The sequence below is a fragment of the Conger conger genome, chromosome 6 (assembly GCF_963514075.1).
Source record: "Conger conger chromosome 6, fConCon1.1, whole genome shotgun sequence".
Classification (NCBI taxonomy): Eukaryota; Metazoa; Chordata; class Actinopteri; order Anguilliformes; family Congridae; genus Conger; species Conger conger.
The window spans coordinates 49,741,677-49,756,819 of NC_083765.1; the positions used below are offsets into that span (position 1 = coordinate 49,741,677).

The following is a 15,143-nucleotide window of genomic DNA, read 5'->3' on the forward strand; positions in this document are numbered from 1 at the left end:
GTGTTGGGAGTTGTATTGAAAGTGTTGGGTGTGTGTTGGGAGTTGTATTGAAAGTGTTGGGTGTGTGTGGGGGGTTGTACTGAAAGTGTTGGGTGTGTGTGGGGAGTTGTATTGAAAGTATTGGGTGTGTGTTGGGAGTTGTATTGAAAGTGTTGGGTGTGTGTTGGGAGTTGTACTGAAAGTGTTGGGTGTGTGTTTGGAGTTGTATTGAAAGTGTTGGGAGTTGTACTGAAAGTGTTGGGTGTGTGTTGGGAGTTGTACTGAAAGTGTTGGGTGTGTGTTGGGAGTTATACTGAAAGTGTTGGGTATGTGTTAGGAGTTGTATTGAAAGTGTTGGGTGTGTGTTGCAGTGCTGTTCACCATTGCCGGAAATGCCGACGGGGCCGCCTGCAAGTTCCCCTTCACCTTCCTGGGTGACAAGTACGACTCCTGCACCACGGCAGGCCGGGACGACGGGTACCGCTGGTGTGCCACGACCGAAGACTACGACCGCGACAAGAGCTTCGGATTCTGTCCCGAAACCGGTGGGTCTGCGTTCTGCCACCCCGTCCCTCCCAGGCTCTCCTGTTCAGGCCCGATCCAGCTTTCAGCAATAGCATACAGCTGCCTAATATCTCCTCTTTTTACTCCAGCGCACTGGTTTTATTGACTAAATGAATAATGGATAAAGTGTAGACTGACCCCTTTAATTTGAAGGTGTGTACATCCATATCCGGTGATCCATGTAGGAATTACATCCCTATTTATATGTAGAGCCCCCATTTTAGGGGACCAAAAGTAATTGGACAGTTGGCTTCTCAGCTGTTTCTGATTAGTCAGATGTCTTCAATCACTTCCTTGCAGGTATCAGAAATCTTTCAGCATGTAGTCTTGACTTGAGGCATTTGTCTGCCTTTGTTATTGGTGTTATTGGACCAGAGTTCTGTCAATGACAGTCACGGAAGCCATTATGAGGCTGTGAAATAAGAAATAAAACAGTCAGACGTAGGTCAAACAATCGGCTTACCTAAATGCCCTGTATGTATTCTCCATGTTGTCTATTCTCCCACTGTCTGTTTCAGTGTATGCCCTATGACTTGGGGATTTGGCTGGTTGATTTGGTTGGTTTGCATAAGATAAGCCTTAGCAACAAGGGCCAAATTAAAAATTAAAAAAAGCTTAATTGAAGCAAGTGTCAAACTTTAAAGCAATTGACACATCTGCAGTCTTCCAGCATATCGCACAGTGAATCTGCGTTGTGTGCACACTGAGAGGCAGGCCGACAGCGGAGTCCGTGCCACGGCCCCTGTGGTTGACTGGGTTATTTTCCACTGCTTTACGGCCGGGCTGGGCTCGGGTTCACGGGAGTGCGGGGGGGGGGGCGTCATCTGTTTCGAATCGGCAGGGAGTGCCCGCGCGCGGAGTGCAGATTAGCGCGCTCTGAATGTGGCTCATTGCGATGCGAGGCTGCTCTCCCCCTTCGGGCTGGAAACCAGACCGCGCCACACAAAGACTTTATGTGCTGCAGGAAGCCGTCCCTCCCCTTTGAAAACGCTGTTCTGTTTCGCCGTGCTCGCACAGACTGCTAGCTTTTTTCGTGTTTAATTTGAGTGCCACCTATCAGCAAAGTATGTTGTGTTTTTATAGTATTTTTGTTAGAAGGAAAAGTAGGAATTCTGTTAAAAACCACTGTCAACCACTTTTGTGCAGGTATAAGTACAATTGTTGGCCGTTCCTTTGAGATGTTAACCTGGCTTCAGTCAGAAATTGTCCTTAACTTAACTCAAGAAATGAACACTGAGCACTGTTAATGCAGCTTGGCAAGTTTGTTTGTTCTTTCCTGTGTGCATCACAGCTCAGCAAAATTTCTTGACTCAATTCATAGCCCCCTCACCTACCTCAAGCCATTCCGCGCTCGCTCAGACACTCCCCAGGTCGAGCTACTCCCAAATATTTCTCTGTCGCTTTTGTGGGTTCGCTGGAAGTCTCCTGACCTCCCTGTCTGCTGTCTTGGCAGATATGCGCGCCACATGGCTGTGATGCGGTTTCTCAGCTCAGACCGTTTTCCTGTTGTTGAAGCTCTCCTCCCAGCTGGGCTGCGGAGGTGCCCATGGTGCTCAAAGCGCGCTGAAGCAAAAACAATAAAGATGCACACACGCACATTCATAAACACACACACACACACACATGCACACACACGCACATACTCACACACACTCAGATGCACACACACTAGCACACACACTCATAAACACACACACACACACTCATAAACTCACACACACACGCACACACACTCATAAACGCACACACGCACACACACTCATAAACGCACACACACACACACTCATAAACACACACACACACACACACTCATAAACGCACACACAAACTAGCACACACACTCATAAACACACACACACACACTCATAAACGCACACACACGCACACACACACTCATAAACACACACACACACACACTCATAAACGCACACACAAACTAGCACACACACTCATAAACACACACACACACACTCATAAACGCACACACACGCACACACACTCGTAAACGCACACACACACACACACACATACTCATAAACGCACACACACACACACTCATAAACACACACACACACTCTCTGAATAACAGCTGAAGTATGCTGTCTGAAAGCCGCAGAGGCAGGACTCTGACCTCCCCAGTCCGGGGCCCAGCTGTTGCAGTTCCGCCTGCCTGATGTCGCTTTGCTGGAAGTCTTTGCCCTGAGTCACTGCACTGAGGTGGAGCTCCCTTCTCTGCACTGACAACGAAGGCTAGAAGCAGCAAAGAAAGTAACAAACAAAATGGTGCTATGCACTTCATTTATCTAAAACAATAATCTAATAAAATAAGTAGCTAATTTGCTTGTTGCTACCGATAACAAATTGGTATCGTTTCATAACTAGCTATGTATTCTTCGCTCGGATAATAAGCAATATTATACAGAGCTTCACTGATCGCTTGTCTGGAGTGCAATTTGGGCAGCTGCACATTCCTTTTATCTCTTTCGCTGAACCTTTATTTGTCTCAAACCTTTATTTGTCTTATTTGTCTGTAACTTAGACTTGCATTGTTTGTGGTAGACTATCATATCTTAGTTATATAGCCAGCCAAATAAGTTGCTTGCTTATAATATAGTTGGTTACCTGAGGTGAAAACCTCAAAAAGAGAAAAAAATATAAATAAATAGGGTTTTTCTACTACACACATGCACACTAAAGTCAACATTTCATGAAGTGACCCAAATATTTTCTCACTAAAACGCAACGAAAAGACGGCAGGCTCTGTCGCGTTTGTCACTGTCAGCTTTCCAGAGCACTGTGTAATAGTGCTTCATATTACGCATTATATGCATAGACTGTGGGAAGGATAAAGTGGTTTGAATTTGTTTGTTGCTGTAATTCCTCTCTTGGCCGTTAGGAGTCCAAAATTACCTAGTTTTTAGGTGGATGGGCTACAGCAGTAGAAATCTAAAATAAGTCTAATAAATACCTAATAAAGTGCTCACTGAGCGTAGTTCATCTCAGCACTTGAGCAATTGGCATGGACTGGCCTCTCATTCGTAGTAACGGCCGCCCTGTCGAATCACTCATGCTTATTTCAGCCCTGGCTGAAGCGCAGCGGAGGGATGAGTGTAATGTGAAAAACGTCTCATTGTTTTTCTCTGTGTTCGTGGTTCTCGGGTCACCCCGCGCAGCTCTGTCGACGGTCGGCGGGAACTCGGAGTCAGCGCCCTGCGTGTTCCCCTTCACCTTCCTGGGCAACAGCTACGATGGCTGCACATCCTCCGGGCGCAGCGATGGGAAGATGTGGTGTGCCACCACGAAAAACTACGACGATGACCGCAAGTGGGGTTTCTGTCCTGACCAAGGTAGAGACACACACACACACCCAACATCAACATTCAGATTATGTGTACTAAACAAAACTAAGGTATTATGAACATACTGTGTACGTATACAAGTATGTCATATCTGGTGCCAACTCAAGTTTGTTTTTTCATCTTTCTCCAAGTTCAGCCCCTTTTTCTACCTTAATCTAGGACTTTTGAATTTGTTTTTGTCTCTGTGCTGTAGTTCCTGAAGTTGTAGATGTCTCAGTATGGTAGTTACAGACTTGGCCTGTCTACCTCGCGTCCTGGACTTGTGTCCATGGCTTCACAACTGACCACATCTGAATTGTATCTAATCCAACCTGTTCTGCTGTTTGTTCCACAACCTGGATATGTAACTTTTTTGTCGGTGGCTTTGAATAAAAGTGTCTGCGAAAGAAAGTGTAAAATGTAAATCTCCACAGTGTGCCAGGTCTCGTAGCCTTCCGTGTAACGTGTGTGTGTGTGTGTGTGTGTGACTCCAGGCTACAGTCTGTTCCTGGTGGCCGCCCATGAGTTTGGCCACGCCCTGGGCCTGGAGCACTCACAGGACCCCGGGGCTCTGATGGCGCCTATCTACACCTTCACCAAGCACTTCCGTCTGTCCGACGACGACGTCAGGGGCATCCAGGACCTCTACGGTAGGCCCCCCAGCCTCACGCTCACTCTCTCAAAACCATACACACCCTGTCACTGTTTACAGTAGCTCAAGTGCAAAAGGGATGTTCAGTATTGATTGCAGAGATTAATTTAGATTTTGACTGATTTTAATATGCTGATGAAATTACGAGCGGCCTGTAGCGTAGTGGTTAAGGTACATGACTGGGGACCCACAAGGTCGGTGTAGCCACAATGAGATCCGCACAGCCGTTGGGCCCTTCAGCAAGGCCCTTAACCCTGCATTGCTCCAGGGAAGGATTGTCTCCTGCTTAGTCTAATCAACTGTACATTGCTCTGGATAAGAGCCAAACTGAGAGCCATCTGCCAAATGCCATCAATGTAATGTAATGTAATGTAAAATTAGTATGAACTATGTAATATTCCCTTTTAGATGTAAATGCTGTGTTATTCTTCACGTGAGGCTGTTTGTTGAGCTACTTTGGCTCCTTTGTTTACAAGCTGTGCTGGTCTTTAATGTGCTTGTGAAAGCACGGCGCATGCTGAGGTTTCATCCTTCCTGCTTCTGGGATGTGCCCCGGATCTCTTCTTCGTTGGTGTCTCCCACTGTTTAAAAAAAAAAAAGTTAATTATGATCACACCTCTTCTTTTATCTGTCAGATAAAACATTTATTAAGTAAGTAAAAGGCTGAAATCCCTCTTTCTCTCGGGCAGGGGTCCCTACGGATAAGCCGCTCCCCCCGACTCAGGGTCCCGTGACGCCCATTGACCTGTGCAGCAAGGACATCGTGTTTGATGCCGTCGCTCAGATCCGGGGAGAGACGTTCTTCTTCACGGACAGGTGAGATCAATTCTAATGTTTCCCTTCCATTTCCTGCGGTGCGAGTGGAAGGCTGTTGGCTGTGTGGAGATAGGGGTGTTTTTCGGAGCGGAAAGAATGACTCATAAGAACAGTGTGTCTCTGTGTTTATGATGGGAAACTCTGTGAATATCCCGCACAGCTGAATGTTACTTTCTGATTTGTCAGTGGTCTCAATGTCTGTGTGAAATCATAGGCCTGCCCTGCTGACATAAAAACAGCTCAAGCTAGGTTTTGAACTAGTAACTGGTTGACCAGCTAACAGCTCAGACAAGCTACCAGCACTAGCTGGTTGACCAGCACATACCCAGCTAGACCAACTTCATGACCAGCTTCGCCATGCTGGTTGACCAGCTCATTCACAGCAAGACCAGCTATTGACAATCATTTTGACAATCATATTTCATCGAATTGAACTCAATTTCTGAAATCACAAGAAAAATAAACAGCATGACAGACTGACTGAGTACTTTTTTTAAGTCAGGGAAAGTTAATAAAAACACTGTCTGTTTAAAAACAATAGTCTGCGAATTGTGTGTTTGAGATTTCTTAACCAGATGTCTTTCGACATAAGCAGTGGTCTGTCTTTACTTGTTTTAAAGCCTGTGTTCTGTTCTCTCTCTGTTTTGTTCCCTATTTTTAATTCCATTGCTTGCCACACCCTTAAGGAGGGCACCTTGTAACGATTATTAAGAAACTAGCAGCCATTTTGGGTTTAAGCCCATACTAATGAGCATTAGCCAAAATGACTGTTGCTTTCAGTATTTCCCTTCACAGTTTCCAGATGGCCTCCGTTTCTTTGCAGGGATGAATACACCGAGTTCTGCCAGTAAACGTCTAGAGTCTAGAGAGTAAAATGAAAGAGAATTCTTTAATATTCACTGAATCCACACAGAAAATTGGCATTAACATTTCAGTCACTGCTTTGTTTGGCTTGCCTATTTCCCATGGTATGTATGTGTCTGTGTGTGTGTCTGTGTGAGTATGTGTATTCCACAATGTTGCTGGATACATTTAGACGTGTCCAATGCCACAGCTGAAATGAATCTAGAAGCTGTGTTTGGAAAGCCCAAAGCGCAGCCACACCCATAAACACACATACTTGTGGACACCCAAACAGACACTGAAAACATGGCGTCGCATTCGGCTTATCAGGGAATAGTATTCACATGAAACATAAATTGTGCAATGGCAAGAGTTATATTCATTTTAATGATATAATGCCACATATAATGCCAAACATTGCATTCTTATAATGTAACCCTTGTCAGTCTCCCTTTCACTTGGAGTGCTACTTTTGCTTCCTCCCGATTTGTCCCAAATTTACACCTTGAAGCAGAGTACCCCCAAAAAAAAAAAAAACTTGAAATGTTTCTAAATCTAAATCTTTTTTGAAATTGTATTTTCGGCCTTTACCTTACTTGTGCCACTGCCCTCTCAATGTCAGCGGCCGCCATTACGGCTCGACATCCAGAGCAAACAGCAACTGCCATTACGGCTCGACATCCAGAGCAAACAGCAGGCGGAGCTGAGAGATCAAAGGACAGTGCGGACACGGCTGGAGGCCCACAGCGCAGCCCATAAATGCCACTTGTGAAAACAAAACGTGTTTTCTTTCCGGGTTACGTGAATGAAGTCGACTGTATTTTTCGGTCCGGAGTTACTCACTGGGGCGAAACTCTTGCCACCTGACGGCAGGAAATGAGAGCTTTTTTGGATTTCGAGAGTTTGTTTGTGAGCTGTGCCGTGTCCTTAACTTCGGGTTGTGAATCTTAAGTGTTCTATTTTATTCAGTCTACAATATTTCAAATAATTGTTATGTTTACCAACCCCATGATTCAAAAAATGTATTGCACACCTTAATTCATTACTTTGTGCATCTGAGTTGTTATATTGCCTGCCCCATCTTGTACTCCCAACTTGTCAGTGCAGTAGGTCTATAGTATGAGCGCTGGCAAGGTGAGAATACAAGATGGGGTAGGCGGTTAATAGGTGGATTGAAAATCAATTTAATTTTCCTTTATCTGTATGCCACTATCTGGGAAAGCATTACCTTACGTAAATTAATTTGATATGTAATGATAGAATAACACACTTCTGCACTAAGTCTGTTATTCAGATATTTTCTTACAGACAGCAAATGACCCCATCAATTGTATAAATCAATTGTATAAAGTCCAACAGATGTTTTCAGTGCCAGGCCCCAGATCAGAGTGACGGATGTGAGGGAAAGGTCAGAGGTCAGAGCGACGGATGTGAGGGAAAGGTCAGAGGTCAGATTGACGGATTGGAGGGAAAGGTCAGAGGTCAGGGTGATGGATGTGAGAGAAAGGTCAGAGGTCAGGGTGACGGATGTGAGGGAAAGGTCAGAGGTCAGGGTGACAGATTTGAGGGAAAAGGTCAGAGGTCAGGGTGACGGATGTGAGGGAAAGGTCAGAGGTCAGGGTGACGGATGTGAGGGAAAGGTCAGAGGTCAGGCTGACAGATGTGAGGGAAAGGTCAGAGGTCAGGGTGACGGATGTGAGGGAAAGGTCAGAGGTCAGGGTGACGGATGTGAGGGAGAGGTCAGAGTGACGGATGTGAGGGAGAGGTCAGAGGTCAGAGTGACGGATGTGAGGGAGAGGTCAGATTGACGGATGTAAGGGAAAGGTCAGAGGTCAGGGTAACAGATGTGAGGGAAAGGTCAGAGATCAGGGTGACGGATGTGAGGGAGAGGTCAGAGGTCAGGCTGACGGATGTGAGGGAAAGGTCAGATGTCAGGGTGACGGATGTGAGGGAGAGGTCAGAGGTCAGGGAGATGGATGTGAGGGAAAGGTCAGAGGTCAGGGTGACGGATGTGAGGGAGAGGTCAGAGATCAGGGTGACAGATGTGAGGGAGTTGTGAATCAAGGCCAGCCCTACCGCAAGCCACACCTGGGTCAGATACATCATTGTTTTTGGATTCAAATACTTTTCTGCCCTTTACTGAGCTTGCCTGGTGTATTGGAACCTATGAAATCCTCTCAAAAATGGCAAACCCTGCCTTCTGGTCCTCTTGGTTGGCTCGATTGCACCAGGCAAGATCAATCGAGCGCAGAGAAGTACTTGAAAAGCATTTGACCCAGGTCTGGCATCAGGATAATAATAATATTAATCATCATCTGCCATAATGCGTCTTATCTCAAACTATCCCCAGTATAATAACAGAACATATCAAATGACATGCCCTAGTACAATATGAAATCTCTTGCAGGGTTTTTGGAAAATGGAGAGGCACTTAACTGCCTGGTTCCTGTTATCTATTTGCCTCATTCACTGCCCTAAGGTGCAGGTTTATTTTCAGCTGTATGGGTCCATTCTAGTTTTAGCCCTAAAGATTTACTGGTGAAGTCTGCCATTGCTGGCTAGGAGTCACGTTTTTCTATTTTAGACTTTTTAAATAAAAAAATAAAAACCTGCGGCCTTAACGAGAACCAGATGTTGTTACCGTGGCACCAGGCCCATCATGACTTCCATTTCGCTCTCCCCCTCTCCCCTCTCTCTCTCTCTCCCTCTCCCCCCCTCTCCCCCTCTCTCTCTCTCCCTCCCTCTCCCCCCCTCTCTCTCTCTCCCTCTCCCCCCCTCTCTCTCTCTCTCTCTCTCTCTCCCTCTCCCCCCTCCCCCCTCTCTCTCTCTCTCCCTCTCCCCCTCTCTCTCTCTCTCCCTCTCCCCCCTCTCTCTCTCTCTCTCTCCCCTCTCCCTCTCTCCCTCTCCCTCTCCCTCTCCCTCTCCCCTCTCTCTCTCATGCAGATTCATCTTCAGGACCGCCAACTTCAGGCAGAAGCCCAGCGGACCGATGCTGTTGGCCACCTTCTGGAGTGACGTGCCAGAGAAGATCGACGCCGTCTACGAAAACCCACTGGAGGAGAAGACCGTGTTCTTCTCAGGTACCCACGAGGGGTCAGCCTAGAACACTCCCGCCTCCACAGGCCCGCACACACACACACACACACACACATACCCCCACTCACACACACACACACACACACACACACACACACACACACTCACACAGACACACACACAGACACTCACACAGACACACACACACACAGACACACACACACACACATACTCACACACACTCTCACATGCTCACATACACACACTCACACAGACACACACACACACTCACACTCTCACACACACAGACACACACAGACATACTCACACACACACAGAAACATACACACACTCACACACACACACACACTCACACTCTCACACACACACAGGCCCCTCTCCAGACCACAAAGCAAACAGGATAAAGAACCCAGAAGTGGTTCACCATATACTTTTATTTATCTTGTGATAAGTCTGTAGACTAAATTCTGGTTCTGATGTGGTTTTTTCAGATAGTTTTTTAGGTGGCTTATATATTTTTTTAATGCATTTTTAAAAATATTTTTAGCATTATTGGAAAATGTAGGTTTGGAAAAAAAAATCTTGTTGGAGACAAACCGGTGCCATTGACAAAAAATATAGTTGAGAAGTCTAACAACAGTTGTATAACTTTAATACTGTATATGCATTCAGTGAGCACTTAATTAGGTATTTATTAGACTTATTTTTTATACATCTACCGTTGTAGTCTATCCACTTAGAGTTATGATGCGTTGTGTGTTCAGAGATGTTCTTCTGCATACCACAGTTGTAATGTGTGGTTATTTGTGTTACTGTCACCTTCCTGTCAGCTTTGATCAGTCTGGCCCTTCTCCTCTGAGCTTAATAAGCCTGCCAGCAGAACTGCTGCTCATTGGATGTTTTTTTGTTTTGTTGCACCATTCTTTGCAAACTCTAGAGACTAGTGTGCATGAAAAACCCAGGAGATCAGCAGCTTCTGAGATACTCAAACCACCCTTTCTGCCACCAACAATCATTCCATGGTCACATTGTTTTCCCCATTCTGATGGTTGATGTGAACATTACCGAATACATTTACAAACACGAAAGTATCCTCAGAGCATTTGTCCCGCTCTCGGTAAGGTACGGCGTGAGATTTTCAGGGGGGTGGGTCGTACGCTGCGAAGCTAACCTCCCTGGTGGCCTCTTGTGTCTCCCCCAGGGAATGAAATGTGGATTTATTCAGCTAGCACTCTGGAGAAGGGCTATCCCAAGCGGCTGTCGTCCATCGGCCTGCCCGCAGACCTCCAGCGGGTTGATGCTGCTTTCTCCTTCACCAAGAGCAAGAAAACCTACATATTTGCCGGAGACAAATTCTGGAGGTAAACTGCTCTCAGTATTAAGAGAGTGTATCGGGGCGACATTGGCTCAGGAGGTAAGAGCAGACGTGTAGGAGTTGGAAGGTCGCCGGTTTGATCCCGCCCTGGGTGTGTTGAAGTGGCCCTGAGCAAGGGACTCGACTAAGACACCTAACCCCAAAATGCTCCCGACGAGCTGGTCGGTGCCTTGCATGGCAGCCAATTGCCGTTGGCGTGTGAGTGTATGTGTGAATGAGAAGCATCAATTGTACAGCACTTTGGATTAAGGCGCTATATAAATTCCGACCATTTACCATTTACATAAGCCTGCGATTTCTTGCTAGCTTTACCAGGACAGTCCTGAACATCAGGATGGAACATTCTAGAGCACCATTTACCGTTTATCCTAATAACACAGTCCGATTACCGATATTTGACGCCATTGGCTAGAATTATTTCCAGCGTGTTTTCTGCCTCTTTTACTGTAGTCATTATTGTGTTACATTTCAAGGGTCCTAGCTATGAGAACAATGTGCCACTTGCAGGACTAGCCTTGTTTCTGCCTAGCAGCAGATGGGGCGTCAGCCGGCCATAAATAGAGATAGCGTATGCACAGAATGTGAGCAATCGGTTTCACCGACTCAGTCAGCACCTGGCACACGTTTCTGATTACTTACGGGACAAGCGTGTTGCGAAGGAAGGTCCTTCCTGCGTTCCACGCGTTCAGTGCAGCTCCCACAGTTGTCATCAGATGTGCACAGGGAAAGTCTGAAACAAGGCCTGAGAAACCAGCTGTTCAAACAGAGCAGCTGGTCAAACAGAGCAGCTGGTCAAACAGTAATTCCAGTACAGTACTTTTGGATTCTTTTGGAATGTGTAGATACCAGACCTGGGCCAAATACATAATTGTTTTGGATTCAAATACTTTTCTATGCTTTAATGCCCTTCTATCATACCCAAAATAAATGGTTACTATTCTTGAACCCTTTTGACTACAGCCATAATCCTGGTCTCTTCTGAAAGGTAACCCTTTGGGGTTTGTTTTTCAAGTGTCAGAATGACGTATTATATGTTACTAAAACAAAGTTGCAGAAGCTGAAACACAGAGGAAATCAAATCTTTTTTTCTCATTCAGAAATATTTTCTGTTCTTGAGTGGATTGTGGCTGCGCCTGGTGTGCTTAGAAACACAATGAAGCCACACCCACAACACTGGACCCTTTCGAATTCCATGACCATATCACCAAAAATGAGCATTCTGCACTGTTCCCAAAATGTTTTTTTGCGGCAGGTGCAGACTTTTTTATTTATTTATTGACTTCTAACTAATCTGATAAATAAGGGAAATCTGTTTCAGCAGATCCCCAGGTCAGGGCAGTTGTTGGGGCCTTGCACAAGGATTGGACCAGGGTCCCTGCCTAGCTTAATCAACTGTTAAGTCGCTTTGGATTAAAAGCATCAGATAAGTAACTGTAATGTAATGTAATGAATGACACGACCTCTCACCATCCCCAGGTACAACGAGGGCAAGAAGAAGATGGATCCCGGCTTCCCCAAGCTCATTGCTGACGCCTGGAGTGACGTCCCCGACAACCTGAACGCCGCCTTCAACCTGAATGGCAACGGTGAGCGGAGACACCCCAGCAAACCGTATCGCACCAAACCTGCCTGTGTCCCACCAAACCTGCCCGTGTCCCACCAAACCTGCCCGTGTCCCACCAAACCTGCCTGTATCTCACCAAACCTGCCCGTGTCCCACCAAACCTGCCCATGTCCCACCAAACCTGCCTGTATCCCACCAAACCTGCCTGTGTCCCACCAAATCTGCCTGTATCTCACCAAACCTGCCCATGTCCCACCAAACCTGCCCGTGTCCCACCAAACCTGCCCGTGTCCCACCAAACCTGCCTGTGTCCCACCAAACCTGCCCGTGTCCCACCAAACCTGCCCGTGTCCCACCAAACCTGCCTGTATCCCACCAAACCTGCCCGTGTCCCACCAAACCTGCCCGTGTCGCACCAAACCTGCCTGTATCCCACCAAACCTGCCCGTGTCCCACCAAACCTGCCCATATCCCACCAAACCTGCCTGTATCTCACCAAACCTGCCCGTATCTCACCAAACCTGCCCTTTTCTCATCCTTTCCTTCTCCCTGCTTACATGTGCACACATAATCTGCACTTCATAACCACTGAGAAAACAGCAGGTAATGGATCGTTTCTGTGCTTATTTACACTGTATTATTACTCTCTATTATGACTTATATTTCAATGGATCGTTCACTTCTCTCGAATAAATGTGAAATAGAAACAGTCTGAGGTGGTTGCTACACATCCCCCATGTCGGTGGTCGAAAATAGGCGCTCAACGAGTTGATAAGCTTCACGTCTGCTTTGTAGCTGGATATAGCTTGCAGGCTGACGTTACTCATTGCTAAACAGCAAAATAGTAAACAGAGAGGAGGAGAGAGGAGTTCACTCACGGTCTTCCCTCAGCGTGGGGCCGCTGAGAAAACAGCGTCTGATAGAGCGCGTCTGTGCTGCTTCACAAAGACGCCTCTGTCCGTCCGCCGATTAAGCAGCCAGCGCGGTGTGGGGCTGCCGCAGCGGCATAGCGCGATGGCGTCTCGTTCGGGAAAACGAAAGGCCCTGCATTCTCACTCACGTCACTGACCCTGACGCTGCTGTGTCACTGAGAAATCACGCCAAAGACCCGGACAGAAGCGTGGGTAAAACTAACCGTCACAGTGGGGCAGCAGAGCTGGCCTGAGACTGCTTCTCCTGGCTTGCGCAAAACGCTATTGCAACACAATATTGAATAACAAGTTTGTTTGACTGTTTTACTTTTTACCCCCTTATTACCACCACTTTCCAGTGACAACATGAATATAGTTGGACTACACTTGCTTTCGCTACCTTCCTATACCTTAAAAACATTTTCTGAATGCATTTATTATTATTTTTTGCTAGCTGGAATCTGAAACCCTTTACTTTTTAATGCATTCATTGACAGTTCTCATCCGGCTCCAGGTACTACACTGTATATATCACATGACTCAATAACTAATAAAGTTCATTCAAAATCACATGGCTAAACCATAATGTGTGAATTTCACAATAAACTTTTTACTGTTCATGAGGATATTTTATGGCCATATCTGAGGCCTGTTCCACAAAGCAGGATTACTGTTACCTGGATAACTGCACAAAGCAGGATTACTGAGTTAGCTGGATATCTGCACAAAGCAGGATTACTGAGTTAGCTGGATAACTGCACAAAGCAGGATTACTGAGTTAGCTGGATAACTACACAAAGCAGGATTACTGAGTTAGCTGGATAACTGCACAAAGCAGGGTTACTGAGTTTCCAGGATAACTGCACAAAGCAAGGTTACTGAGTTAGCTGGATTTAGCTCAAAGTAAAACCCAGAACAGCTCTTCCCACCTCAGTCCATGTTCCAGGTTTGGGTGCAATGTGGTTATCTGGCATCCTGAATAATCCTGCCTTGTGAAACAGGCCCCTGGAGGAGGACATTGTGTAAACACTGATATGACTTTAGCGCCGGGGACCGTGTTTTACGACAGTCAACAATCCTTTGACTTTCTGTTTGCAGGGCACAGCTACTTCTTCAAGGAAGGCTACTATCTGGAACTGGACAACGAAAGCCTGAAGGTCGTCAAAGTGGGAGATGTGAAGACCGACTGGCTGGGCTGCTGAACCAGGCCCTCCCCAGTGACACGCCCATCGTCACGACAACTGACCTGGGCCTGCTGTCAATCAAACCCCCCTATACCTGCTGAATCTCTCTAACAAAGGCAGGCCTGCTTAAAGGTTTACCCCTAGCCCCATTTTCAATCTGAAGACTGGACGCTCAATTTAAATATATATTTCACTTGCCTGTGTGGCAAAAGTGATTAAAAAAAAATCTTTGGACGATAAAAATGAGAATCTCAACACTGTCGTCCCCCCCCCCCCTTCCACACACACACACACACACACACAAGCGTACACACATTTAATGGCATCAGGAATGCCCATGCTACAATCCAGACACTACCATTATGAAATATGATTCATAAGGACAGTTTATTAGCACTTTGTGTTTTGTTTATAACTGTGTTCAATAAAAGCTGCGGGAGCAAATAACTGTCATATCAGCTCCGTTGGGTGTCGCTGGTGCTCTTGTTTTCGCCAACAGAAGGATTCACGGCACAGGCTGCCTGAAAGTTGTATGTACAGTAGCACGTTAACGTGAAGGACCAACAACATGAACGTATCGCAAAAGTATTGTTTAATAATCGTTTGTATTACCGTGTTTTTGTTTGATACTTTTTTGTATATGATCATAAGTAGGTTTGATATTTGCTTTGTGCACTTTGTCATTATACTTTTCTTTTCTTTTTTTAAATAAAATGAGTCTTTGTTTTAACTTGAGACGCTTTCCAATTTCTGACCAGTGTCTGCGGTTCCATCAGTTGAATTTCCAACATTTTTCTCAAATTTGTCATTTTAATGGATACATTTTGTTTCTATATCCCAAGCATGCTTTGAGTTCAGAA

At 46.0% G+C, this 15,143-nt stretch overlaps 1 protein-coding gene across 1 annotated transcript in view; it reads left to right on the forward strand.

The window, feature by feature from the left end:
• Positions 1-15,013, forward strand: part of mmp2 (matrix metallopeptidase 2) — a 32,407-nt gene extending 17,394 nt beyond the window's left edge. The window contains exons 6-13 of the mRNA XM_061245187.1: positions 351-524; positions 3,717-3,890; positions 4,376-4,531; positions 5,223-5,349; positions 9,136-9,272; positions 10,451-10,610; positions 12,101-12,210; positions 14,198-15,013. Coding sequence (XP_061101171.1) covers positions 351-524; positions 3,717-3,890; positions 4,376-4,531; positions 5,223-5,349; positions 9,136-9,272; positions 10,451-10,610; positions 12,101-12,210; positions 14,198-14,301 — 1,142 coding nt within the window. The 3' untranslated portion in view covers positions 14,302-15,013. The remainder of the gene's footprint in view (positions 1-350; positions 525-3,716; positions 3,891-4,375; positions 4,532-5,222; positions 5,350-9,135; positions 9,273-10,450; positions 10,611-12,100; positions 12,211-14,197) is intronic.
• Positions 15,014-15,143: the final 130 nt, after the last annotated feature.